Source organism: Miniopterus natalensis, chromosome 19 (assembly GCF_054644295.1).
Source record: "Miniopterus natalensis isolate mMinNat1 chromosome 19, mMinNat1.hap1, whole genome shotgun sequence".
Classification (NCBI taxonomy): domain Eukaryota; kingdom Metazoa; phylum Chordata; class Mammalia; order Chiroptera; family Miniopteridae; genus Miniopterus; species Miniopterus natalensis.
This window is the reverse complement of record NC_142099.1, coordinates 8,923,053-8,947,975: the sequence shown is the minus strand read 5'-3', so window position 1 is coordinate 8,947,975 and position 24,923 is coordinate 8,923,053. Positions and strand designations below refer to the sequence as shown.

Genomic DNA, 24,923 nt, shown 5'->3' with positions numbered 1-24,923 from the left:
AATAAAACAAGCGTTCAGTGTGGAGGGGGTGGGGGTACGGAGAGGGCAGAATCAGACAGGCAGGTATAAAGCTGAAACGCAGACTGTTGAGACCGAGTAGAGGTTATCAGAGTACCATCAGCACAGAGACGAGCACCTGACAGACTTGGTCGACGGAGGATTCCTGGAGAAGCTGGTGGCTGAGAGCTGAGCTTGGACGAATGGGTAGAGAGAAATTAGACAAAGGAGAGCAGGCAGGGTGTCCTAAGCAGGGCAAGTGCCTTGGACTATCCTAAAAGAGGCTGCCGCTCAGGGTGCATGCTGGGGTCAGGGCGGGGCAGTGTAAGACAGGAGGTTGGCGGGCTGGCAGGGGTAGGGTCAAGGGCAGCCCCTCCGAGGAGATAATTTCCAGGAGAGCAGGGGCTTTTGCTTGTCCTACACGATAGGTCCTGGCACAGAGTCATAAGCCCCTGGCCTCATGGAACTTACTGTTCTAGTGGGGAGCAAGCCATGAAGGCATTTGGGGAAAACATATTCCAGGTGCTTACAGGATATTTGATGAATAAATGGAGGTGCTGAGTAGCCACTGAAGATCCTATCAAACCGGAATTTCAGAAAGGTATCTAATAGGGTTAGAGAGAATGGACTGGAAACGGGGACCCTAATTAGTACCATCCAAAGCACAATAAGAACTTGCACTAACACGAGAAAGGAAAGGATGGAGACAGAGGAGCACACAGATGAGGCTGGGCTTCAGAGCGCACTTGTCCGCGAAAGGATTCTCCTGCCTCTGAAATGAGGAAGGAGGGATGGAGTGCTGGTCAGAGAGGAGTCTGCCATCGCCCTCCGGTTCACTTTCTATACATCCACTCGGTCTCTGGTGGTGGTGGCCAAGCCAAATGCCCAGTCCCGACCCGCCCGACTTCCTGATGGCTCGCGGCCCTCCCTTCCTGGCCACCTTGCCCTTGGTGCTTTCCCTGCCTGGGGCTGCGGGAGCAGCCTGAAGCTCTTCAGACACCCTGATGGGCCTGGTCGTTTCCATCAATCCTGTCCCTGATTCCATGGCTTTCGTACCTCCCGGTAACTATCTGCTGCCTGGGGGCCCAGGAAGACGCAGCAGAATAAAACCCTCAACTTGTTCCGGGAGAGGAGGATCCTTAACCCGCTCCCCGGACCTCACCGCCTATCACCTTCCATTGCACAGTCCACGGACCCTTGGTGGGGTGTGGTCCTGTTTGTTCTACTTTATCTGGGACCCTCATTCCCTGCCTCATCGATAACAGGTCTTTATTAGACGTCTGCGGTGAAGGCACTGGGCTGGTTGCCAAAGGAGTTTCATATTAATAGAGAGATAAGGAACATGATGTGTGTATGTGTGTATGGTGTGTATATATGTATACATTTATTATATGTTATATATGTATACAGATACACATGCATACAGATATATGTAATAAATAAAAACACTTGCTACTACAATGTAGCACAAACCTAAAAGTGAAAAATATAGGCAAGAGAGCTGTTGGAGCTCAAATCTGAAGCCTTGAAGTAACAGGGAAAGTTCCAGACAGGCCTGACACAGAAGGAAGGGTAGGTTTAAATAAAGATGAACAAATTCTGCAGGCAAAATCGGCAAAGACCAAGAAGTGTGCTTAGCAATGTTCAGGGAATAACTAACAGGCCAGTGCTATGGATCTGTTAAGGAATCCTGATTTTATCCTACGGAGACAAGGAGCTACTGACGCTTTCAGGATCAACTGACTTGTACCATGTTTTTACAATTAATTTGGAAAAGCTGTGTAGGATTGATTGAAAAAAACGGAGGGGAGGAATAATTCAGAGACTGTTGTCATACTGGAGGTGAGGATGATTAAGTCCTGTATCACCCTAAAATTCTACACAGTAAGGTGTTGGCAGTGAGGATGGAAAGAAATTGGTAGCTGCCTGGATATGGACAGAGATAAAGGAGGCCAGGAGCACTATAAGGTTTCGAGCTGCAGGGAAGGGAGAGTCATGATGTCCTCAGGAGACTAAAATTCAGAGAGCGCAGTTTACTGAGCAAAGGAGTTCAATGAAGTTTCACATATGAGGGGCTGAAGGTGAAGGGGACACATACGGGTGCAGATTTGTAAGAGATGCTTGTGACCAAAGCTCAGGGCAGGGGTGGGTAGTGAACGTGTGAACCTGGGAATCAGGAGAAAAGCAGAGAGAAAAGGTAGGGAAAGAGGAGGGAGGGGAGCCAGTGCGGAAGGAGGGTGTGAGAAGCAGCTCAGGGGGTCAGCCGCCGGGAGAGTAGAGTTTCAGGAGTCCCAAAGGAAACATGATTGAAGGATGACAAAGTGCCTAAGGATGGTGAATACTAAGAGACTGAGTACTGAGAAAAGGCCAAAGACCACGTCACCTGAGATCTATAAGAGAAAAGCTTCAATAGGAAAGCAAGTCAAAAGTTAGTTTATAGGGGGGCAGCAGGGCTCCAGCTGGCTTAGCTCAGTGGCTAGAGCATGAGCCCGTGGACTGAAGGGTCCCTGGTTAGATTCCAACCAAGGGCTCATATCTCTGTTGAAGGCTGGATCCCCTGCCCCCTTCAGGGCCCATGCAGGAGGCAACCCATTGATGTGTTTCTATCACATCGGATGTTTCTTTTTCTCTCTCACCCTTAGCCCCTTCCACTCTCTCTGAAAAGCAATGGGAAAAATATCTTCAGATAAGGAATTATTTGGGACATATTGGGTTATAAAAATAAATTACATGGGGCTGGAAAATAAGGGTGGTGAATAAGTTGAAAGGCAGCTGAGTCAATGGGGGAACTTGTTTCCCCCTTTAAGACTTGGTTGGAATTCTTGGCAGAACGTGCTACTAAAGAACTGAGTGAATCATGGGGCTGTAAAGTACAGCATAGGAAATCTAGTCAATAATAATGTAATTAATATGTATGGTGCCAGCTGGGCACTGGAACTATCAGGGGGAACACTTTGTGAAGTATACGATTTTCTAACCACTATGCTGTACACCTGAAACGAACACAAAATAATATTAAATGTAAACTGTAATTGAAAAAATTTTTTTTTGGAAAATGTAGAAGCAGCAAGGTTTTGAGGAGGCAGGAGAGGCTGTAATTAAAGAGCAAAGGTCTTGAGGGGTCAACCTTGGGACAGAAGAAAGGCAGTCAGGAGGGGTATGAGAGGAGTAGTGAAGAATCACATTTTTAGGTGGAAAGTGAGGGAGTTCTCCAAATAACTTTGCTTTTCTCATTCAATTAAAGTCTAAGATGCTTTATCTAAAAAAAAATAATAATATATTTTTAAAATAACCTAAGATGCTGGGAAAGGAAAGAAAGAGGTGGTTGGGGTAGAATTTTAAAAAAAGGCATCATGAGACTGAGCTCAGGTCTTCAGATGTATTACCTTGGGCTGACCACCAGACTTCTCTGAGGCTTTCCTCATACAGTCGTTAAAGGATTAAACAAGATAACGCAAATGTAAATTATAAGGCACTTCTTAAACAAGAGAAGCTTGGAACGCCTAGGAGGGAGATGGAACAGCTCATGAATAAGAGATAAAGAGAGGCTTCGCCGGTCGTCAGGGAGGGCGGAGGTGAAGTCGGAGCAAGATATAAACACCTCGGGAAACCCAGGTGTGCAGTCTGTGTGACTCACTCCAGCACCCTGGAGAAAGCAGGCTGGAGTCAGCGCAGGTGTGGACCGGACCAGCAGCTGAAGGACTCTAGGTGAGGGCGACGTTAATACTCTGTCAGCATGCTTACTTTTGGAAATCACGTGTAATTTTTATATACAGGATGGGGGGGCAGAGGTAGGTGTACAGTTGGTATGGAAAATACAGTAATTAATAAACAATAATACAAGAATAAGCTGCTCTGCAGACTCACAACTGTAAACCTACTTTTGCCCCACCCTGTATAAGGGACACTGGCCTCATGGACATGTCGCATGTATTTTGGAAACTGCTTAACGTTTCCATTTTTGTTAAGTAGTGCGTTTATTTTTTTATTTTATTTTTTCCTATTTTGGAGTCCGTACGTTTTGTTTTTTTCAGATTCCCTTATTTTTTAAAGCTTAGGCTCTGGCACCATGCCTATAGTAGAAATGGGTAAAGGAGGCATCGAGGAGACAGCTGTCCCTCGGTCCAAGCCGAGGAGGGGGTCGGGACCACGGCAGCCTCCGCGGCTGGAGGTAACCGAGGCGCAGCAAGGAGCCAGTGGCACCACTTCTGGAATTTGGGAGGCACGGGCCCGAGGTCCCAGGTCTAGCAAGGCCCCCACCCGGCCGAGCCAGGAGACTCAAGGACACTTAGGAAGGACACAAGGAATTATAAAGGGCGCGCAGCGAGTTCACCTGCCCCATCAGTTCGTGAGCCCACAAAGGGCTAATCCCTCCTCGACAGCCTCCACTATCCCATTGTGACCAGGCGCTCCCTCTTTGACTGACTGATAAAAACAGCGGGACACACACCGTTTCTGTTCTGCATAACTGTAGAAATCTGGGTGACAAACACTTAACCCCTGAGGTCATTTGCACCCCTGGGCCTGTTGGGTGACAACAGCAGTTTCTCCAGCCCCAGAGAATAGGGAGCTCCCGGCGCAGGCCCAACGAAGACCTCCATGCCGGCCCTCGTTCCAACAGGTCCCAGAACCAGGGTCTGAGGAGACCTCAGTCCCGGAAAATGCCGGGTGCCAGCCAGCGAGCGAGGCCCGAGGCCCCCCGTAGCTCCCACCCTAGGCCCGAGGGGAAACGAGCACGTTCACTTCCGCCGCGGCCTCCGGCACCCGGAAAACTTACCGGCCTACAACTCCCAGCATGCCCCTGGCCTGACGGACAGCTCCGCCCACCAATGGGAGAGCCCAGTCTGGGTTCGGGGGCCCAATCCGAGGGCGCAAAGGAGGCCATCCCTGAGGCACATCAGTGCGGCCGTATAAGTGGTCCTCTGGCCTCTCTGGTCTCCACAGAGATAAAGACCAGCCCCGTAAAATGGTGACGCCGGCTACACTATGCCGCTCACTCTCCTCCGCCTTTCGCTTTCCTAGCGAGACCCGAGTCCTCCCACCGCCCCGCCTCCGGCTCTCAGTTTGGTTCTCCCCTCCCGGCCTGAGCGGACGGGCGATGTGGGATTTCCAGAGCTTATTGGGCGCTGGTGGTGTCACTCTGGAGGGCGGCAGGGGCCCTCCGCGGCGAGGGCCGCCCCTCTCGGACGGTGATTGGATTCGCCTGAGTCGAGGGCTGGGGTTGGTGCAAGGTGGGGCCAGGGCTCTTCAGCACCTGGGGTCGAAACCCGGGGAGGCGGTGGCGGCTGAGGGGCACCCTCGCCCGCCGCGTGCCCTCCCCGAAGGGCAGGGTCGGGGGAAGGATTGGGAGGCCCCTACCTCATCACGCGGGGCGAGGGTGGCGCTTGTCGCGTGTCGGCGCGGGACCGGGGGCGGGGGGCTGGGGGGGTAGCGGAGGGCGTGAGAGGCCCTGGGGTCCAGGGAGAGGCGGCGGAAGTAGACCTGGAAGCGCTTCCGGGGGGGACCTGGGGGGCAGGGGAGGGCGTGGGCGTCTCTGGTATGGGATGCTGCGGCGGGGCGGGGACACGCCTGGGCAGGTCTGAGGGTCCTTCCTGCGAGGAGTCCTCCTCTTCCCGGTCGTCCTTTGGTTTGCCGAAGAGCGGTTCCCCAGGGTCTATGTTCAAGTTCCGGAACCTCTCTCCTTGGGCGGGCTTCATCGGCTACTTCATTACAGAACTGCCCCGGGCCTTTTCTGATACTGGGCATAAACGTGGGGAATATGTCAGAAAAGAGGAAGCCGCTGCTGGGCTTCGTGGGCAAACTCCCCAGTGGGGCTGCCCTTGGGAACTCAGGCAAGACTCACCGCCCTTCGTGCATGGCGCTCTTCAAAGCCCCCAGGCTCTTGCCTTGTTTGCATACAGTTTGCACCACGTGTTTGGAGCAGCTGGAGCCCTTCTCAGTAGTGGACTTCCGAGGGGGAGACTCTGACACCAGCTCTGAGAGGTCACTATTCCAGGAACTCAAGCCACGCGGCCTGCAGCCGCAAACCGGCATCCTCTGTCCAGTGTGTGATGCTCAGGTGGACCTGCCCACGGGTGGAGTGAAGGCTTTAACCATAGACCACCTGGCCATGAATGATGTGATGCTGGAGAGTCTGCGTGGGGAAGGCCAGGGCCTGGTGTGTGACCTGTGCAGCGACAGGGATGTGGAGAAGAGGTGTCAGACCTGCAAAGCCAATCTCTGCCATTTCTGCTGCCAGGCGCATAGGTAAAGATGGGATACCCCAACCTGGTGTGGCTTAAGAGCAGAGTAGAAAGAGGTGTTGAGACGGAGAAATCCCCCCTTTGGTGAGCAGATGAAAAGCTTTATCAAATGCCATAGAAGGGCAAAGAGCAGTCTATGATGGGAGAGCAAATACTCTAGAATAGTAGTGTACTCCTGCAGCCTTATATAATGCCCACTGTAATAGTGGTATCAAAGGCTTGCATAGTCCTTCCCAGTTTGCAAAGCACATTCACAGTGTCCTTGGATCATCAATCCTTTGCATGCCAGATAGTTGTACTGGGTGCTGGAGAAACAGGAGAATGAATAGAATAGCATAGCCCCTGCCTCAATCTCACTTGATCCTTGCACCTCGTATAGAAAAGTAGGCACTGTTTCCACCCCTATTTATTGAGGAAACAAGCTCAGCAATATGTCATTTGCCAAGGTCCCAGAGCTGGTAAGTAGTATATAACAACTGAATTTTGTGTCCAGACCTGACTGCATTCTCAGCTTTCTACTAATCCATGCTGCCCTTCCCAGTGTAAGGTGCTAATTGGCAGGGCCCCAGCTCAGCCTTTGCCTTGTACCCTAGAGTCACTCTGGAGCATGGTGAAGTGGGCTGGTAGGTGCTCACTGGGGTGCAAGATGGTGTCGTTTATGGCGTTTGGTGAACAGTTTGTCATATGAATCTCAGCTCCTCAATCCCTTCCCCCATTCCAGGGCATCAGAATATAAAGCAGGCAAGGTTTTAGGATTATCCTCAAGTACTTTTTAAGGTCTATCTTCCATTTATTCTCTGGCCTCACCCACAGAACATCTTCAGTCTTTCTATTTTTAACTTGTAACTGTGACTGCCTTGCTGCCCACTAAACAGCTGGTCCTGTTTTCTCTACAGCCACTCCTCTGGGGCCAGAACGGGCACCATGGCTTCCTAGGGATTTCCCTGAATTTCTGGAGGGCTCCAGAAAAAAGAGCTTTGATTCTGAACACTGACTTCACTCTCTAATGTTGGTAACTTGTTGAGTGGCCAAAGGAAATGCTGTACCAACACCTTAGATAAAAGCTGAGGGAGACTTTTTGTGGGGTCAGCTAGCTGCTTTCCAATGGCCTGGGGTTTACCGCTGTGCCATCTGGCACAGTTGCTTCTTGGTGCTGGGTTTCACGTTGCTCTCACCTCTAGCTTGCTGGAGGAGTAGGCTGCGGCTCTTGTCTAAACTTGCCAATTTAACTCTTTGGGACAAGTTTGAGGATGTAGACTCAGTGTTGCAACCTTTTGCAATGTCATGTCCTAAGCCGGAGAGCCCTAGTTTACTATCATTTATTCTGTACAACGGCCCTTTCAGGTATGGATTGGTGAGGAACTGGAATCAGAGAGGACCATGTAGTTAGAAAGAGGTCAGAGCAAGGAACTGAACTCAGGTTTGTCTGACTTCAGAGCCCATGCTCTTAAAACTGCTGGACTATTTCCCAACTAGAATGGTTCTCTAATTTCTTGTTCCTGACTGCCCCTAGGCGGCAGAAGAAAACGACTTACCATACCATGGTGGACCTAAAAGACTTGAAAGGCTACAGCCGGGTTGGGAAAGCCATCCTGTGTCCTGCTCACCCTACGGAGGAGCTGAGGCTGTTCTGTGAGCTGTGTGACCGGCCTGTGTGTCGCAACTGTGTGGTGGGTGAGCACCAGGAGCACCCCTGTGACTTCGCCAGCAACATTATCCATAAGCATGGGGACTCCGTGCGGGGGCTCCTCAAAGACACCCAGCCCCATGTGGAGGCCCTGGAGGAAGCCCTGGAACAGATCAGAGAGATGAACAGTGCCCTCCAGCAGCGAGTGGAGGCCGTGGCAGCGGATGTCCGCACATTCTCTGAGGGCTATGTCAAGGCCATCGAGGAGCATCGGGACAAGCTGCTGAAGCAGCTGGAAGACATCCGGGTCCAGAAGGAGAACTCCCTACAGCTGCAGAAGGCGCAGCTGGAGCAGCTGCTAGCAGACATGCGCACGGGAGTGGAGTTCACCGAGCACTTGCTGACCAGTGGCTCTGACTTGGAGATCCTCATCACCAAGGGGGTGGTAGTGGAGCGGCTCACGAAGCTGAACCAAGTCGAATACAGCGCCCATCCCAGAGTAAACGATAAGATATGCTTCTCTCCTCAGGAGAAAGCAGGCCGGTGCCGTGGCTATGAAGTTTACGGGGCCATCAATACCAAAGAGGTCGATCCAGCCAAATGTGTCCTTCAAGGAGAAGGTAGGAAGGCACTTCCCATTGGCACTGAGAGGGCAGTGGACAGGGTCTTGGTATTTAAAGAGGGTAACTTTTCCAGCCAGGCCTTTGTTCATCTCTGAAGAGCTCCCTACTGACCAGTTTACTGAAGGACAGTGAACCCCCTTCCTTGCCCTTTTCTCTCTGCTTTGTTCTGGTCAGGGTACAGTTAACATCCCCTGCCAGCATGAGGCCTGACCCTTTTCCAGCTGAGAAATGTAGTAATTACCAAGGAACTCAAGGATCATGCTCTTTCTATTAGAAGACAAAACATGGGCGGTGCCCCTTAGGAGATAAGAGCATGGACTTCAGGGCAGGGCGAAATCCCAAGTGCTCAGAGAGGAGCATGGCAGCCCCCAGGTTGCTTGGATCAAGTTCTGAAGAGAGTTTCAGGAGTGAGGAAGAGATTGTGGTTTATTTCCTTTTGTGCCCTTTTTGGTTCACATAAGCCACATGACATTGGTGCTTAAAAGAACACGGTAGGCATTTCATTCAGTAGGGGGGGAAACATCATTGACCACAGCATTCTAAAGAAGGCCTGGTATTCACACATGTCACAGACCAGTCCTGACAGGAAGGCTGTATCCTAGAGCCCTCCTAACTCTGGCACAGGAATTGGTAACTGTTTGGAGGTCACAGATCCCTTTGAGAATGATCTTTTCCCAAGAAACACCCACTACTTTGGGCAGTTTCAGATTTTTAGGCTTCATAAGCCTCTCCTGAACCCCCGTTTTCATCTGACTGCTGTGGGAGTGATTAAACTAACTGAACCAGGTCTGGCTCTTTTCTTGGGGGAGGGATCTAGTTATTTTTTTAAAAGGTAGTCTCTTGTGTCCTTACTATTGAATATCCCAGCACCTTGGCACGAGCTACTGCGCTGTGGAGGGTCTGAGTCCAAGCCTATTCCAGCAGTATCTGCAGCTGAGAGAAGGTAGTTTTGGGGCTAAGAGCCTCCTTTGCAGGGTCTAGAGATTTTCTTCTCTAAGTACTTAGGCCAATCCTGAGTATTTCAAAGCTTCTTTAGGGCTGAAGTTAAGGTCCAGGATCCCGTGATCCAAAAGCAGCTGCTGTGAGAGAGAGCCAGGTTCAAAAGGAGAGACTCCCAGCAGGTGTGCTCTGGGAGACAGAACGGGAAGAGACAAGAAGGGAGCAGCAGGGTGATCACCATGAACAGGAAGCACAGCCTTATGTTCGAAAGAGAAAAAGCAAGAGGGTGTCCGACCTGGGGAGGCAGTCGCTGCAGTTGGCCTTGAAGGTGAGGGCTGCGTGTTTATCTTCCGCAGATCTCCACAGAGCCCGGGAGAAACAGACAGCCTCTTTCATCTTGCTCTGTAAGGATGCAGCGGGAGAGAACATGGGCCGGGGAGGAGACAACATTCAAGTCGCAGTTGTCCCTAAAGATAAGAAAGACAGGTTTGTACTACGGTCACGTGTCATGGGTAATAAGCGGCGATGAAACTGGAAACGTGAGGTCCTTGGCCGTAGTGGAGCTGTAACTGCAGTCGTTACCACCTGCCTCCCGTGGTGCTGCTAAAAATGTGGAATGACCAGTTGGACCCGATGTGTTTTCTTGTATATATTCAATTCTCTCCCAAAGGTCTGATCTGCCCGGTTGTCTTCATCCCAGGCTTGGAATAGATTGAAAAACATTCTGTATTAGACTGCATGGTGCCCTTCTCAAAATTCAACCCCACCTGGCTACTTAGTTGTATTGGGAGCTGAGTTGTATGGCTCTGGAGAGGGAAGGGGTAGGACAGAGTGCAGGAGGGCGCCACAGAAGCCATAAAGTTGTCAAGGAATTCATCTGTCCAGCAGATTAAACTGGCATTTATGTTGCTTCCCTTCTGTTGTGAAAGTAATTTCTGAGACAAGTAGAAGCAGCATCATGTTTGGGGGACATTTAAAATTTGATCAAACTTAATGTAGTTTACATCCTAAAATAGTGGGCAACTGAAGCAGGCTGTGAGAGTGAATGGCTTTGTGGAACTCTCCTCTCCACCCAGTCCCATCAGAACGATGGTGAAGGACAACAAGGACGGGACGTACTGCGTCTCCTACACCCCCAAGGAGCCTGGCATCTACACGGTGTTGGTCCGCGTCAAAGACCAGCACGTGCCGGTGAGTAAGACGTGTGCCTCCTGAGCGCCGTTCGCCCTGGCCCCGGGGGCTCTGTCACCTGAGGATGTGGAGGCCTTTCTCACGGGACCAGCTGTATAGACGGCCTACGTAGGGTGCTCTTTCTCACCGCCCTTCCCTTAGAGGTGCCCCTGATTTAGCGACTCTTCTTCTTGCCAGAGGATGCTGGTGACTCAGAACTCTCTAGCCCTAATTTACCTCCGGGCAGCTAGGCCCGTATTTTCTCTCTCCCGGTTGGCTTACTGGAACTCTGCATTTGGGAAAGATGCTTTAGCCATAGGGGCAATCTGCTAGCAGACAACACACACTCAAGATGGAATGTAGCTCAGGGTTTTCCAGCTTTGTTCAGACTCTGACCAGACGCGGACTTACTGGAGCACGATCAGACTTACACCCTCCTCTCCTTTCAGCTGCCTCGTCACCTACCTGCTGCCCATGTGATTCTCTACTCTGTTTTCATGCATGCTTACCTGTTACATGGCTACCACACCACCTCCACAGACAAGTGTAACACTTCCTGGTTAGAGATGATGAATTTTAAAAATTGGGGCCATACTCACCATGTCCAGCAGTCTCTCTGCTGACATTCGAGTAGTCAGAGGCTCCCCCAGACAAATCAACACTGACGGGGGCACTGAAATACCACAGAGTCCTGACATGTCAGGCCTGTGGCCTGCGCACTAAGAAGACTCCCTGTTCCACTCTTTGCTTGCCTGACTGCAGTGTGCCAGCATTAGGTGTTGCATACATTATTTCATTTTACCTCCAAACCATTCAGGCACGGAGAGCCTCATCTGACAGACTAAGACACCACACATGCCAGCACACACAGTACACGCAGAGCACAATCAGAATTTGACCCCATATTTTTTTTAATTCCAAGTTGTTTTTCAGATAGTCTGTAAACTCTTTAAAGGCAGAGACTTAACATCTGCAAGGCTTCTCAGGTGCCAGACTCGACTCTGCTTTCAGACTGCACGGTTCACAGAGGGATAGGCACACAGCAACACCTAGCAAATATTTTACTGTTTAACATAGGCTAGAAATTGGGGAATGGAAGTTACCCATGCAGGAAAGGAGGGCAAGTAGGAGAGTTTCTTAGTTGAGAATTATTAACCACACTCTCAACCTTTCTCTCGCGCAAATCTCTTCCCTCTCCCAGAATATGTGGGTGGGTAAACAAATATGTCCAGGATGGAAGGGAAGGAGGTAGCTGAGTATATGAGGAGAGGAGGTGGGAGGCTGAGAAACTGGAGGAAGGATCATGGGATGTCCTGGCCTTGTGGTTGTGGCGCTCAACTAATTACCTGAGATTCCTCCAGAATTGAGAAGATAGCAACCAAGGCAGTGACACGAAAGCACAGACAGGGTTACCGGTGTGTCAAGTGCTAGGAGGGCAGCACAGACTCCTTGACTCTGTCACTGCATTTGTATCTGGCCCCATCCAGCTGAGCACCCAGCAGTTCTTGTCCCGTAGTGCTTCCTCCTGCTGTCCTGGTCCTTTTAAGGGCAGGCCCTGTGACTTACACTCCGTTTAGCGCATAGGATGCTCAGTACATCCCTGTTGACTCATACATGAGGTGCTGTTCTTTGCTCTTGGTCTGAACACCGAAGGGCTCGCCATTCAATGTGACGGTAAGGAAGAGGCACCGCTCGCACCCAGGCGTGTTTCACTGCTGCACGTTCTGCTCCAGTGGAGGCCAGAAAACGGCTCGCTGTGCCTGTGGGGGCACCATGCCAGGTAAGGAGGGCCCGTCGCTCTTGACAGTCCTTCCCCTCTGGGCCTGTCTCCCGCAGTGGGAATCAGCTACTGCACAGACAGTGGGTTTGGGATATTCCGCTTAGGCTTTGTTTGTAAGAATATAGTCTGTGGATACAAGTACCACGGCTCTAAAACTTTTGTTCTGAACATTGAAACAGCAAACTTACAAGTTCTGAGCTCTTTTAGTGCTGATACAGTTCACCAACCCCATGAACCCTGTGCTTCTCTGGAGCTTGGTTGCCTGTTTCTACCCTTTCCAGCATCCTGTTCCTTTTAAAGGTTAAAGAAGTTCCAAACGGTAGGGCTGGGAGGCGGTGGATGATTAAACCAGATGAACCAAGTCTGGCTCTTTGCTTCAGGGGAGAGGGTCAGCTCGGACAAGAGATCTAATTATTTTTTTTAAAGCATTCTATCGTGGCCTTACCCTAATGGTGAGCCTTAAGCTAGGCTTTTGTACCCTTTGGTATAAACACTTCAGGATCTACCTTCTTTTTTATTTCCACTACTCTGCCCTTCTCTTTTATCTTGATTATTTCAGAGTTAAAATCCAAACCAGTTCATCTCCTGAGTTAGCACAGTGTTAATAACACTCTTCTCAGAACTGCAGCTAGCCTTAATTGGTTTGCTGTCCTCGGTCCTGGGAGTCCTCCTGACTACAGAGGCGTCCAGTAGCTTATTCCTCTCACTGGGTTTTTATTAGCTGTCTTTACATCCAGGAGTCGGAGTATTGCCGGGAGCTTTAATTTCCACAGTAACTACTTGGCTCACTCTGATGGTGTGTTTCCCTCTCCTTTTTGTACCACACAGGGGGGTACCTAGGCTGTGGCCATGGACACAAAGGCCACCCGGGCCGCCCCCACTGGTCATGCTGTGGGAAGTTTACAGAGAAGTCGGAGTGCACGTGGACGGGTGGGCAGAGCACAGCAAGGAGTCTACTCCGGACTGTGGCGCTCTGACGGTTTCCCATGTCAACCTGCTGAAGCTGCAGCCAGCACAACTTCAGATCACTAGACAACCCCAGACCTTGATTAATTCTGAAGAAACCAATAGAATTAAAAACAAAGTGCCTTATCTATACTCTGCAGTAAGAGTACTTTTTGTGAGTTATCCACTGATTGTATGTGCAGATGGCTGACAGGACGCCACCATCTTTCTCTTAACGGTGGGCTGGCAGTGTTCTGGCTACACCAGAGGAGGCTGTCTTCTGTTCATATGGGGATGGGGGCCTCTATGTGTTAAACTTAGAGATCACAGGGATAGTCTGGTTCCTTACTTTTTGATAACTAACCTTTTTTATTTCTCCCTGAGCTACATTTTATATAGATATTTTCCTCAGAAATAAAAACCTCCTTTTATCGCATCCACTGTTCCGTAGCACAATTTTAATGGGTTATAATGTGATCTTGCTGTTTAGGTGGAAGACCCCCTTCCCCTCTATGCCATGTTCATCTCATACCTACAGAGCCTAGATTACTACTTGGTGAGGGCACACAGGTAAGTAAATAAAGGGAAATGGTGTTGAAACAGAACCTCGTACATTTACTGCGGTCCTGCTCGTGCCAGGCGCCTAGGCACCCTCGCCTCACACCTCTCAATGCCCTTTGTTTTTTTTGTAGTCTTCACTTTGGCCTGTGTGCCCAGGAAGTTAACTAGAACCTTGGACTTCTAATAGTGCACCTACTTAGCTGTTAAAAGTCGAAAGAGAATTCTTGGCGCAGGTACACAGCTGATCGCTTTCCCTACAAACATTCTCCTCTTTTGGTTTTTGTGGCATCTCTTATTTCTCCTCATTGACTTTCCTTCTTAGTCTTTGCTGGTTCCTCATCTCTGCAGTCTCGACGCATTGGAAAGCCCCAAGGATCAGTTCTTGCATTTCTACTTCCCACTCCCTAGATGACCTCATTCTCTGATGCCTTTAAATACCATTTATACACTGGTGACTCCAAGTTCATCTCCAGCTCCAAACTCCAAAGGATTATATCCGATACCTTACTTAATGTCTCCACTTGGATATGTCACAGGCACCTCAAATTTAAAATGTCCTAAACAGAACTCCCATTTTCTGATTCTCACTTCCCACCTGCCTATGCGACCCAACTGTTTATCCTGCAGCCTTCTCCATCTCTTTCAAAGGTAAGTCCAAATCCATTCTTATAGGTTGTGGAATTAACAGCCTTGACTCCCCTTCTCATGCACCACAGCCAATCCACGGGCAAATCCCATCAGCCACCCCTTCAAAATACACCTGCTGAGCACTGCTCTCCCCATGCACTGCTACCATCCCGAGATGCCAAGATTTCTCTCCTGGAGCTTGCCATCTCACTCGCCTCTCTGCTTCCACCCTTACCCTCCTATGGTCTATTCTCCACAGTTAGAAAGGTCCCTTTAAAACACCTCAGATCATGTCCCTTCTGCACAACATCTTTCAGTGGCCTCCCACCGCACTCAGAACAAAGCTGGTCCTTATTCCAGCATATGAGACCCTGCATGACCTGCTCTCCTCTCATTTCCTACCCGCCCTCCCCTCTACCCATCACTCTATTCCAGCCAATCTGGCCTGCCTGGTGCTCCTCAAACCCCCCAAGTACTCTCTGTCTTGCAGCTTTGTCAAGCCCCCCCCCCCCCCCCAAAATCTGGAATGGTCTTCTCACAGATACCTACATGACTCACTCATCTTCCTCAGTTTCTGCTATGCCAAGTATCTTCCTGGAGAGGTCCCTGAGTACCTTGCATAAAACAGCAATGCTCCCCCGACCAGGACTCCTATTACCCTTACTTGGCTTCACCACCACCTACCATATATATTCTATTTGCTTACTGCCTGCCCTCTTACTCTACACTGTAAGCTCTGTGAAGGCAGAGATTTGGCATTTATTAACTACTATATATTGTCCCTCTTTATATTGTTCCTGGCACACAGTAGAGGCTTAATATTCTGTTGAATAAATAAAGATCTAACTGGTAGGGTTTTTAGTTTGGATCTCCTTGGTATCTCTACAAGCCAGACTTTGCTTCCCCCAAACTCCAATATTTGTCACTTAACCAAATGCCACTTAGAAAAAATCTTGGCCTTCTCTCAAACATGTTGGGCAAAATAAATGCACCTTAGGGACCAGGCTTGAGTTTTCTAATGACCTCAGACATCTAGGGAATTGCTTGGAGGAAGCAGCTTACTGTACTTACATCATTTTCCCCACGTCTTTTAACAAATCCGATTTCAAAAACAAGGATAAAAGGCTTATGATTTATTTCAGTTGGAAAAAGATTTCAGTAACTGGATGATTCCTGTGGATGAGCAACAGAAAACTTCTAGGTATCTAGGTTTTGGCAAATGCCCTAGGCTTTAAGCAATATTAATGGCAACAGTTCCATTACCAAGATTCAGAAAGTTTGTGCAGGTGGTGGGGGTACACGGGCTGTTCTAAACACAATCTGACTTAACTGCCTGCCAGCTGAAAACCTGGCAAAGTAAGAGTGAGCTGCAGAGCCCAAGACTCCAAGGTGTGAAAGAGAAGTCTGAGCATTTAGGAATTGTCCCCAGTGTAACAAATGCTTCAGAAGTCACCTGTGAGTTGGGAGCACTCATACAACAATGCTAAATGAAACATTAATACTAAATACTAAAAATACTGTAGATTTGTAAAAATACAAATACTATAAAAGTGATGCAAATACTAAATTCTGACACAAAGAGTTCATGATATGATAGCAATATGAAATGACACAACATTAAATGATATACAAAGCACCTCTTTGATCTTGCCCCTGAGAGGGAAAAGTGCCTGGAAGTGAGAACACTGCAGAGGAATGGCCGGAGGTCCACTCTGCTCGGCCCAGGAAGAGATGGTTATAGGAGCAGCCTCACTGGCAGGAGAGAAAGAGAGATGGGATGGAGCCTGTGTAATCACACAGGTCCCCCACCAGCTGAGAAGAGAAAGGCAACAGAGCTTTTACTGAAGCTTGTGCACAACTCCCAGAGTTTTCCAAAATTATCTAAAGCTAAAACTTTAGCTTTCTGAAGTCATTCATCGGTTTATGTCACTCATTAAATAAGTCGACTGATTAGTTAACATGATAACTAACCCTCAATTCTGGGGATCAGAGTATGCCTCCCTGTGAGGAGGGCAGAAGGCCTGATGGTGAAATGAAATGCCAAGGAGCTCAAAGGACCACGGTTAGGTCGTCCTCCCAGATGGTAATACACACCAACACTGGCACCATTCTGGGCTCTGAACAGGAAGTTAGATGCCAAAAAGGACTTTGAGGTCAGCCAAGGTGAGCTTGGTGACAGATTCTCCAGATCCTGATAGAATCTGTCTAGCCAAATCTTTCTTTTTCTCTTGGAGCTGCAAGATCTTCTCTTCCACTGTTTCTTCACAAACAAATCTAAAAGCAGACAAGCAAACAATGAGAAACCCAAGGCAGCATATCCAATAACATGTTCAAACTTCTACTTAAGCTTTAGTTTTAAATGAGGTTTCTTCCTTTATTTAAGCTTTCTTAGGTTCGGTTAAGAACTCTAAGTGTAGGCAATCCAAACAACCCCGACTAAATATATGTCCATTTAAAATGATGTGACTCAAATTGAGTTTTTCTTTCTTTCTGAAGCTAAGGTAATTGAGAAATGCCAAAATAAGCAAAAGATATCACTGCCCAAAAAAGCGTAGAGAGTCAGCTTTTACACAAAAAGCTCCATCATGATAAGACCAGAAGGCCTTGAAGTTTATCAAGTTTCTGCCAGGTATGTGTGCTGGTTTAAAAACAGAGTATCTTATTTCTGGGCGAATTCACACTGAAAACAGGTTTTACAAACTGAGGAAATGTCACTGTTGTCACTCAATCCCTCATCCACTACTGATTAAGCATTCACTATACACCACGTACTACGTTAAGTGTGTATAGATTAATACAGTCTTGCTCTCAAAGAAAACACGAGAAAAACAAACAATGATACCACCAAGTAAGTGCTACGATGGAAGTATGTGCAGTGTGCAAAGGGAGCAGGAGGAAATCTGTCGAGTAAGAGTGAACTCTTCCTGTGTGACCTGGAGGGAGAGTGAGGGCTTGCCAGATGGAAGGGGTTTGCACGAAAGCTACACTTGGGAAGGGTCCTAGGTCCTGGGAGACCTTTACTTGCCTGTGGATGACGACGTCATTCTGCTGCCCTACTCGGTAAATTCGGTCGCAAGCTTGATCTTCAAGTGATGGGTTCCTGGCAGAAGAGAAGTAAAGCTCAAAGGTACTGCCATCCCGGGTTAGGGGCGGCCACTCCATAGGCAGATCCAGCCCACAGCCTGTCTTTGGTATGGCTCGTTAGCTACAAATGGTGGTTACATTTTTAAAGGGTTGTAAAAACAAACAAAATCCAACAATGAAAAATATGCGAGAGACCTATGCAGCCTGCAAAGCCTAAAGTAATTACAGAAAAAGTTTGCAGATCCCCTGTTCTAGGCTATACTGGCCTCAGAAAGTTGAGTGTCAGACATTTTCCTGCCCTCTAATGAGCAACTGGGGTCACTGCTAACAGTAACTCGGCACTATCATCAGGTCACAACTGTAAGTAACAGGTGAAACCATCGTTCAAATTCAGTCACTAACTAGCTGGGTGATCCTGGGCAAGTCATCTAACCTCAACCCTCTACATTTCAGATTGCTAGTTGTAAATGTGAGAGCTGGCTAAGGAACTTCATTACCTTTTTCAATTTCCCTATTCTGTGATTCAACTAAGGAAACAATTTGTTTCCTTCTTTAAGATTCTTATTCTCAACTCCAAACTAGTCTCTCTTCTTACTGCTTTAAAATCTTCCACATTTCTCCATTTCAGAAAATAGCATAATTCCCAGTCTGCCTTCCTCACTCACTCACACGTATGGGGGTGTCCCACGTTCTAAGACTTGAACACAGTCTCCAGGGTGATAGTAGCAGCTGGGCTGCTGGAGAATTAGACCCATGTGTGGCAGTCCCTGACTGGCACAACTGGAAAACCAAAAGCTGGGACTATGACACTTTCTTCAGAAAAGGCGCTATTACACTCCGGTGCTGACACTATGGGGGAGGCCAGGGTGACATGTAAAGTGTATTCCTATCATCATTAGAAAATTCCTCCCTCATTCCTTTCAGAGTAACACTGCTCCCTCTTTTCCAGGGTTGAGAGTTCCCTGGATGTCAACAAATATGTCTGAAATGGGGTATTTTGAAGAGGTAGAACTGAGGGAAGGAGCTCTTAGCCATGAGGAAAAGCCCTGCTCCCAGTTTCCATGGAAACAGACGTTAGAATAACAATAAAGTGAAGGGACTATTTTCAGTGGCATCTGAAGCCTTGGTTGCTCAGGAATTGGAGGCTGTCAACCAGCCCCAGGCCAGGTTTAGATCTGCATCTCCACAGGCCTGTGCAGAGATATCTCCCTAACACCGGAGCAGAGCCAACAAGGAAGAGAGGCCCCGATGCCCCTCCAGCCTGCTGGTCCCCTGCTCCGCCGTGAAACTCAAGAAAGATCCAGAATCGTTACCAGTGCATATCCAGAAGAAAAAGATGGTTCCCTCCAGTCAGGTTTAGACCAACACCTCCAGCCAAAAGCGAGATCAGCATGACCTTCAAAAGAAAGCACACCGTTAACTTCCTATAATACACCTCTCCTCTGGTCTCAGGTTCAAACCCAACATCAATACAGAGAAGCACCATGTTCCTACCCAATTTCCTTCTGCTGTCAGAAATGCACTATTTTGAAACTCTAAGATGCCCCACCTTTGAGAAAATTCTCACTTCACATATTTTTGGTGAGTGAATCCCAAAACACTCGTGTGTCTGCCAAAATATACAAACACTACACTCCAGAGGACTGGGGGTGGTTAGCGCAATACACTTTCCTTTAACCAGATTCTGTCTGTGCCATCAGTCGCTGCGTCACCAAGCACCGCTGCTGTGTTCCTCCTGCCCGTCACTCACCGACACCTTCCAAATTCTTATTATCCGTCACTAGACGCCTTCATTCTTCACGTCCCCCCCATGTCCTTGTATCCAAATTCCACACGTTCAAGACTTTCCTGCTCCACAAAGATTCTCCTCCTACCCACTCTGCTCACTCTCCTTCAGCTCTCATATTTTACTCTCTTTGTGGAACTTGCATACTTTGAAATGTACCCTATAAGTGTCTCATAAATTAAAAAGACCTGCAGGGATCAAAGCTATGAATATTAAATTGAGGTGCTACATTAGAATTCTCTGTATAACTGAGAAAATTTTGCTCTGAATTCTGTAACTCTGATGTGACCAGCTCGTACCTGAGGGCCCCTGGAGTTGTTAAATGCCTCTACCAAATCCATTCTCTGTTTGGGGCTGACAGAGCCGTCGATGGTGGCGTAAGTCAGTCTGTGCCTCCGCAGGTGCAACGCTACAACCTTCAGCATGCTGGTCCACTGAGAGACAATGACACTGGAAGGAGGGAAAACAACCAACCCAGCCCCCAAGCGGTTAAACTCATGTGCAGGGCAGTTGTGCCCCTATAAGTCTTAAGATTCAGTTGTCAAATGTGGGTGAGGAAAGGCCTTCTGTTACCTAAGGGGGCGAGGGACACACTTAGGTCATGTTTTAAGATTATAATGTGGATAAATAAATAAATCGTGACATTTTTTAAAAGATTATAATGCTCCCAGTTGTTTCCGAATCCAGCCTATGATGTATCTGGTGCTAACGGAAGTCAGGATAAAGTGGTGACTAGACTAAAGCAAGATTTGCAGCCTCCTATCATTCTGGGGTCGAGTGTTCACCCAGAGGAGCTCTGTGGTCCTGCAGAAAAGGGTCTCAGACCACCCTCCCTTGCCAGTCCTAATAACAAGCTGCTAGGACTTTTCTGCTCCCCTCACCCAACCCCTCCATGCTGTTTTAATTTTTTAGATCAAAATATTTCATATATACAGATTTATAACATACATATAAGTTGTAACAAACAACAAATGGACTCCCTGTCTGCTCACACAGCTCTCCCTTTTGTATCCATTACTCCCTTCCTTGTCTTCAGATAATTTTCTACTTTTAAACATTTCTTCAAAGGCTTAGCCTACTCTGATCCTCTAGGGGTTTTTTTTCATCAGAGCCACAAACATTTTAATTAGAAATCACAGGGAGGTTGTGCTATAACCTCAGTGCTCTCTGCTAAGCATGACTCAAGGTCCTTGATATAAAAAGCTGAGATTTATAACTATCAGCAATACCAAATTTTCTTGCTTAATTACAAGTAATACTCGAATAATGAAATAACACATTTACCTCTTTTGAGATCCGGAATTTCTTTGGATCGCCTCCAGCTCTGCCAACAGAGATGAAATCTGGAAAAGGTTACATTAACACATGTAGGCTTAAGCCCTTTTCTCCATTATATCTCCCCAGAACCACTGAAGCAGGACCGTGGGTGGCCTCTGCCTCTGGTCTGACCCTTCTCTGCTCCACTCTGCTCTCTGCAGCCAGACAGCTATTTCAACAATGTCAGTGTGTCCCTTTCCTCCCTGCCTCAAGCCCCTTGAGGGGCTTCCCACTGAGGATCAAGCCCAAGCTCTGCACCATGATCCCTGCTGCTCTGGCCTCTGCTTCCATCTCCAGCTTCGTCTCTCACTACGCCCTCCTCAGTCAACACTCATCACACCGAAGTTCTTCCTCCACCAAGCCATGCTCTGTCTCATCTCCATCCATTCTGTTCCCCTGCCGAGGACACCCTTACATGTCAGCTTAATGTCACTTTTACTGGAGGTATTCCGTAGCCCCCAAAGTATGGGTTAGGGGCCCACCGCCCACCTGCTACTACAGCACGTTCTGCTCTGATCGCCTGGTCTTTCACACTATGTAGTGACTGCTTATTTAATCATCTTTGCTTCCATGACTTGAGATTCTCCAAGAAGGCAGAGCCAGCATGTGTCTGGTCACTTCCGTACCCCTGGCACTGAGCACATTACTAGCCCAGAGAAGGTCCCGTCCTAACATCTGTGGAAGGAGAATGTGGAAGCACTTCCCCAGCTGGAGGCCTCTCCAAATGTTGAAGAGGATGTGTCCAGACTGCAGCACTTGCTAAAGCTTCCAGGCAAGCTCTCTGATTTTACCAACACCCCTCAGGACACAGCCACGTCCACAGGGGACCGGTCAGCAGGAACACACGGGCCTGACTTCGGACGGCAGCTGCGTTCATTCCTTCTGACTGCTAATGCGGACGACCTTTCAAAAGCCCCTGAAGGGCCCCAGTGTTCATCCCCAGAATGGGGGAGGAGGGAGGAAATTGGACCAGGAATAGGGAAACTAAGTTCTTACTCTGCCATCACGTGACTGTATCACTTCCGAACTCCCAGTGAGGAGTTCAGACTCATCAGAAAACATGGGGCTGAGCCAGAAGATCTCTGAGGTCCCTCAGCCCCCACACTCCACACTATTGCTACAGCGGCTCCTGTAGAGGCCCCGCACGCGCGGCTGCTTCCCAGTCTGAAGCAGCAGGCCGATGCCGGGCGGGAAGCGAGTCCCAGGGCTGCACCATTTTCAATTAGTAGGAAGGAAAGAGCAGGTACATGAATTGCGTGGTATCTTGGCAACTCAAGGTTCTGGGAAGTGCTCTGATTGTCACATGAAAAGAATGGTGACAAGTATTTTGAGAAACTGTAGTGAGAGAGCAGGATTCATGGTCCATGTGCTGGGGTCAAATCCCAGTAACATCCTGCCTAAGCTTAGGTTTATGTTACTAAAGAAAACTCCCTTCCCTTCATAAAACAGCCTTGAGTGGTGTGAACTACTATTAATGGGCTTACAGTAATTAAGCCTTGTGAATAAATATCACCTGAGTATTAGACAAGGAACATGAATTATTAGGAATATAAGTTTTAACCCAAAGGCTAACTTTGAAGGCACCAGAACAGGAAGTCTGGCCACATATGTTGCTCTTATGATTCTCTCAGTTATTAGTGGTAAAGAGCTAGGAAAATATTTTAAAATTTTAATGAAAAGTATTCTCCAGTAATACCGTTCCCTTGGCAGTGACCTCCTTTCTAGTTATTTTTTAAAAAGCCTTTGAAGAAAGGCCGAGGCTAGGACTGGGCTGGGGATGAAAGGCAGGACTCGAGCTGCAGTGTATCTCAGCCTCCTCTAACAGCTCTCCAGCCCTAAAGAGCTCTAGCGGGTAGAGCAGAATGACTGATGAAGATAGAGGGCTGTGTAGGAAACACTCCGCGCAGATGGGAGCCTTTCAACAAGTCAAAGCGATTGGCACGCAGGTGCATTAACAGCCTCTGAGGTCCACCTTTTGTTGTTTTCCATTAGAGCTTTCCTGAAACAAACTGCTTGCTCACTGCAGCCCTCTCCTGGCATAAACCTGATAGGCTCTGTTCCCAGTAACCCCTGACGGAAAAGCTGCCTTCGTGCCGGGCTGGCCCGAGTCACTCTCCGAAAGCCCAGAGTAACTGCAGTTCTATTTGCGAAATAAAATTAGAATGTAAGCCTGGAGGGAGAGTTTGATCAGCTGAAATCGAACAGTTCTAGCTCTGCCATCAAAGGACTGTCCCCTCTTGGATAAATGTGTGAGGAGCCCAAGTCCGTCCATGAGAAGAGAGGTGACCAAGTACCTTGGTGCTCTCTCTCGTGTCTTCAAAAAGCTCCACCGGGAAGCACTCGCCATTCAGGGAAACAGTGGAAGCTGGCTCTGAGTTCTGGAGTTCGGACAAGGTCAAAGCGTTGAGCTGGTCCTCCAGGGAAAGGAGCAGGCCTTCGCTCTTCAGCTCTGTCGGATCCAGGGCCTGAGCAGAAGACAGACGGGACGGGAGCCGGTGGGCTCTCGAGGGAGCGAGACTCAGGATTTGCCAGTGAAGTGCTGCCTGTTAACACTCCACACAGCAAAATGTCCTCTAACTGACTGTCAATATCTCCTCAGAGAAACCCTGATTAAAACGTAATCTTGCAAGTTTTTTCACCAGATAAAAGATAAATCAAATGATGGAGCTTTTTAGTGACCTGCCAGGCAGATCACATGATCATTCTTTTTCTCCAGCTGGGACAGTCTAGTAAATTAAGCTATTGATAATCAAGATACATAACTCCTCAAAAGAATAAAATACTCCTTTTAACTATGGATGTGCCTCTTTCCAACGTAAAGGCAACTTCTGCAATTGTATAAATACTTGAGTTTTCAACTCGAGTAGACTTAAAAGCCCTAATACTACCTGAAAGCAGGGGAAAAAAGTAACTAAATCAGCTTTATGACATCCTAAAATACCCAAGTATTCATAAATGATTTCCTTTTTAACAAAACAAACAATAAAAACTGTTCTCAACATCATGGGAATTATCAAGATCAATATAAAACAAAGTAAAATAAACAAACACCAAAAACCAAAGACACACACCAAAACCCATTTTCCTTGGTCCAGGAGACTGGATCCCAGATGCAGAAACAGACATGGATTTCCCGGCAGCCCCTCTGGGTACGAAGCTAAAGGCTTTTCTTACCGACTTCAGCAAAGAGAGATGACAGCAACACTGGCGGAGTCTCAGCAACTGTGACAATATGTGGGCGGTGCTGGATTTCTGTGAGTCTGCGGCCACAGAGCGCCCAGGCCCACTGGACCCAAACTCCTGTGCCACTTCAGGAAGGAACACAAACGAGAGGAAATAGTGAGGGTTTAAAACAGAAAAATATGGGGACGAATCAAGAACTAAATGATGCTATTTTAAAATCCTTTGATCTGAGATTCAATAATATAACATTTCTATTAATATAACATTTCTATTAATATAATAACATAACATAACATTTCTATTAATAAGCCAATGAAATGCTGGTTTTCTTTATAGACCTATTTGTATTTAATAAGCAGATTCTGAAACTAATTAAAAAGAAGTGAAAATCACCAGGACTGCTGCTTACAAATTGGCATATTATACTTTGGTTTGAGGTTCCTAGCTAAGGTCAAGTTTCTGATACCAAGAATCCACAACTTCCCACTGCTGTAATTTTATGAATCTGAATGCACATTGTCATTAGTTACGTAGGAGTGTCCCACTGCTCACCTCTACTGAATGGATTATCAGGGCTTCGTCCAGACTGGCTGTCCCCACCTTCCTGTCTTTTTAGATAGGATTGTAGAGCTGACCTGCCTCAGATAAAAAACAAACCAATAAGCACATACTGTTTGCTACAACCACATGGGTTTACAATGGTAACCGCTGAACTGTGCTTGCAGTAGTACCTTGGAAAACTATAAAAGGACTTGTTAATGTAACGTAAGGCTCATAGCAAGCATTATTCAAAGGTAACAAAAAATAACTATTAAAAACCCCCAAAACATTTAAAAATGATTGGTAAATAATATATTAACATAAAAATATTAGAATATTTAATATTAACATGTAATATACCGATATGTTGATATTTAGTATAATACAATATTACTGTTATTGATAAATATGAATAAATATAAGGTATACACAGAGAAAAAAACATATTCATGCTCGAAGTGAGAGGTAGTATAAGAGTAAATCTGGAATTCAGGGAAGGAGA

The 24,923-nt window shown here is 47.7% G+C and overlaps 2 protein-coding genes across 4 annotated transcripts in view; one reads left to right on the top strand and one right to left on the bottom strand.

The window, feature by feature from the left end:
* Positions 1-5,559: 5,559 nt before the first annotated feature.
* TRIM45 (tripartite motif containing 45) lies at positions 5,560-13,435 on the top strand. 3 transcript variants are annotated; one of them, XM_016223366.2, is made up of 6 exons: positions 5,560-6,243; positions 7,753-8,486; positions 9,785-9,914; positions 10,505-10,619; positions 12,252-12,378; positions 13,207-13,435. In XM_016223366.2, the coding sequence occupies exons 1-6, from the start codon at positions 5,756-5,758 to the stop codon at positions 13,353-13,355; spliced, it is 1,743 nt and encodes a 580-aa protein (XP_016078852.2). In that variant the 5' UTR covers positions 5,560-5,755; the 3' UTR covers positions 13,356-13,435. The 3 variants fall into 3 exon arrangements, with proteins under 3 accessions (XP_016078852.2, XP_016078851.2, XP_016078854.2); XM_016223365.2 differs by having other exon boundaries at positions 10,445-10,619; XM_016223368.2 differs by lacking the exon at positions 12,252-12,378 and having other exon boundaries at positions 5,561-6,243; positions 10,445-10,619; positions 13,207-13,292.
* Positions 13,436-15,629: 2,194 nt separating this feature from the next.
* TTF2 (transcription termination factor 2) overlaps positions 15,630-24,923 on the bottom strand; it is a 28,265-nt gene continuing 18,971 nt past the window's right edge. The window contains exons 16-24 of the mRNA XM_087827952.1: positions 24,434-24,516; positions 23,873-24,006; positions 22,993-23,163; positions 20,666-20,724; positions 19,681-19,831; positions 18,909-18,991; positions 17,537-17,611; positions 16,606-16,785; positions 15,630-16,263 (exon numbers count right to left, since the gene is read on the bottom strand). Of these exons, the coding sequence (XP_087684078.1) occupies positions 16,641-16,785; positions 17,537-17,611; positions 18,909-18,991; positions 19,681-19,831; positions 20,666-20,724; positions 22,993-23,163; positions 23,873-24,006; positions 24,434-24,516 (901 nt within the window). The 3' untranslated portion in view covers positions 15,630-16,263; positions 16,606-16,640. The remainder of the gene's footprint in view (positions 16,264-16,605; positions 16,786-17,536; positions 17,612-18,908; positions 18,992-19,680; positions 19,832-20,665; positions 20,725-22,992; positions 23,164-23,872; positions 24,007-24,433; positions 24,517-24,923) is intronic.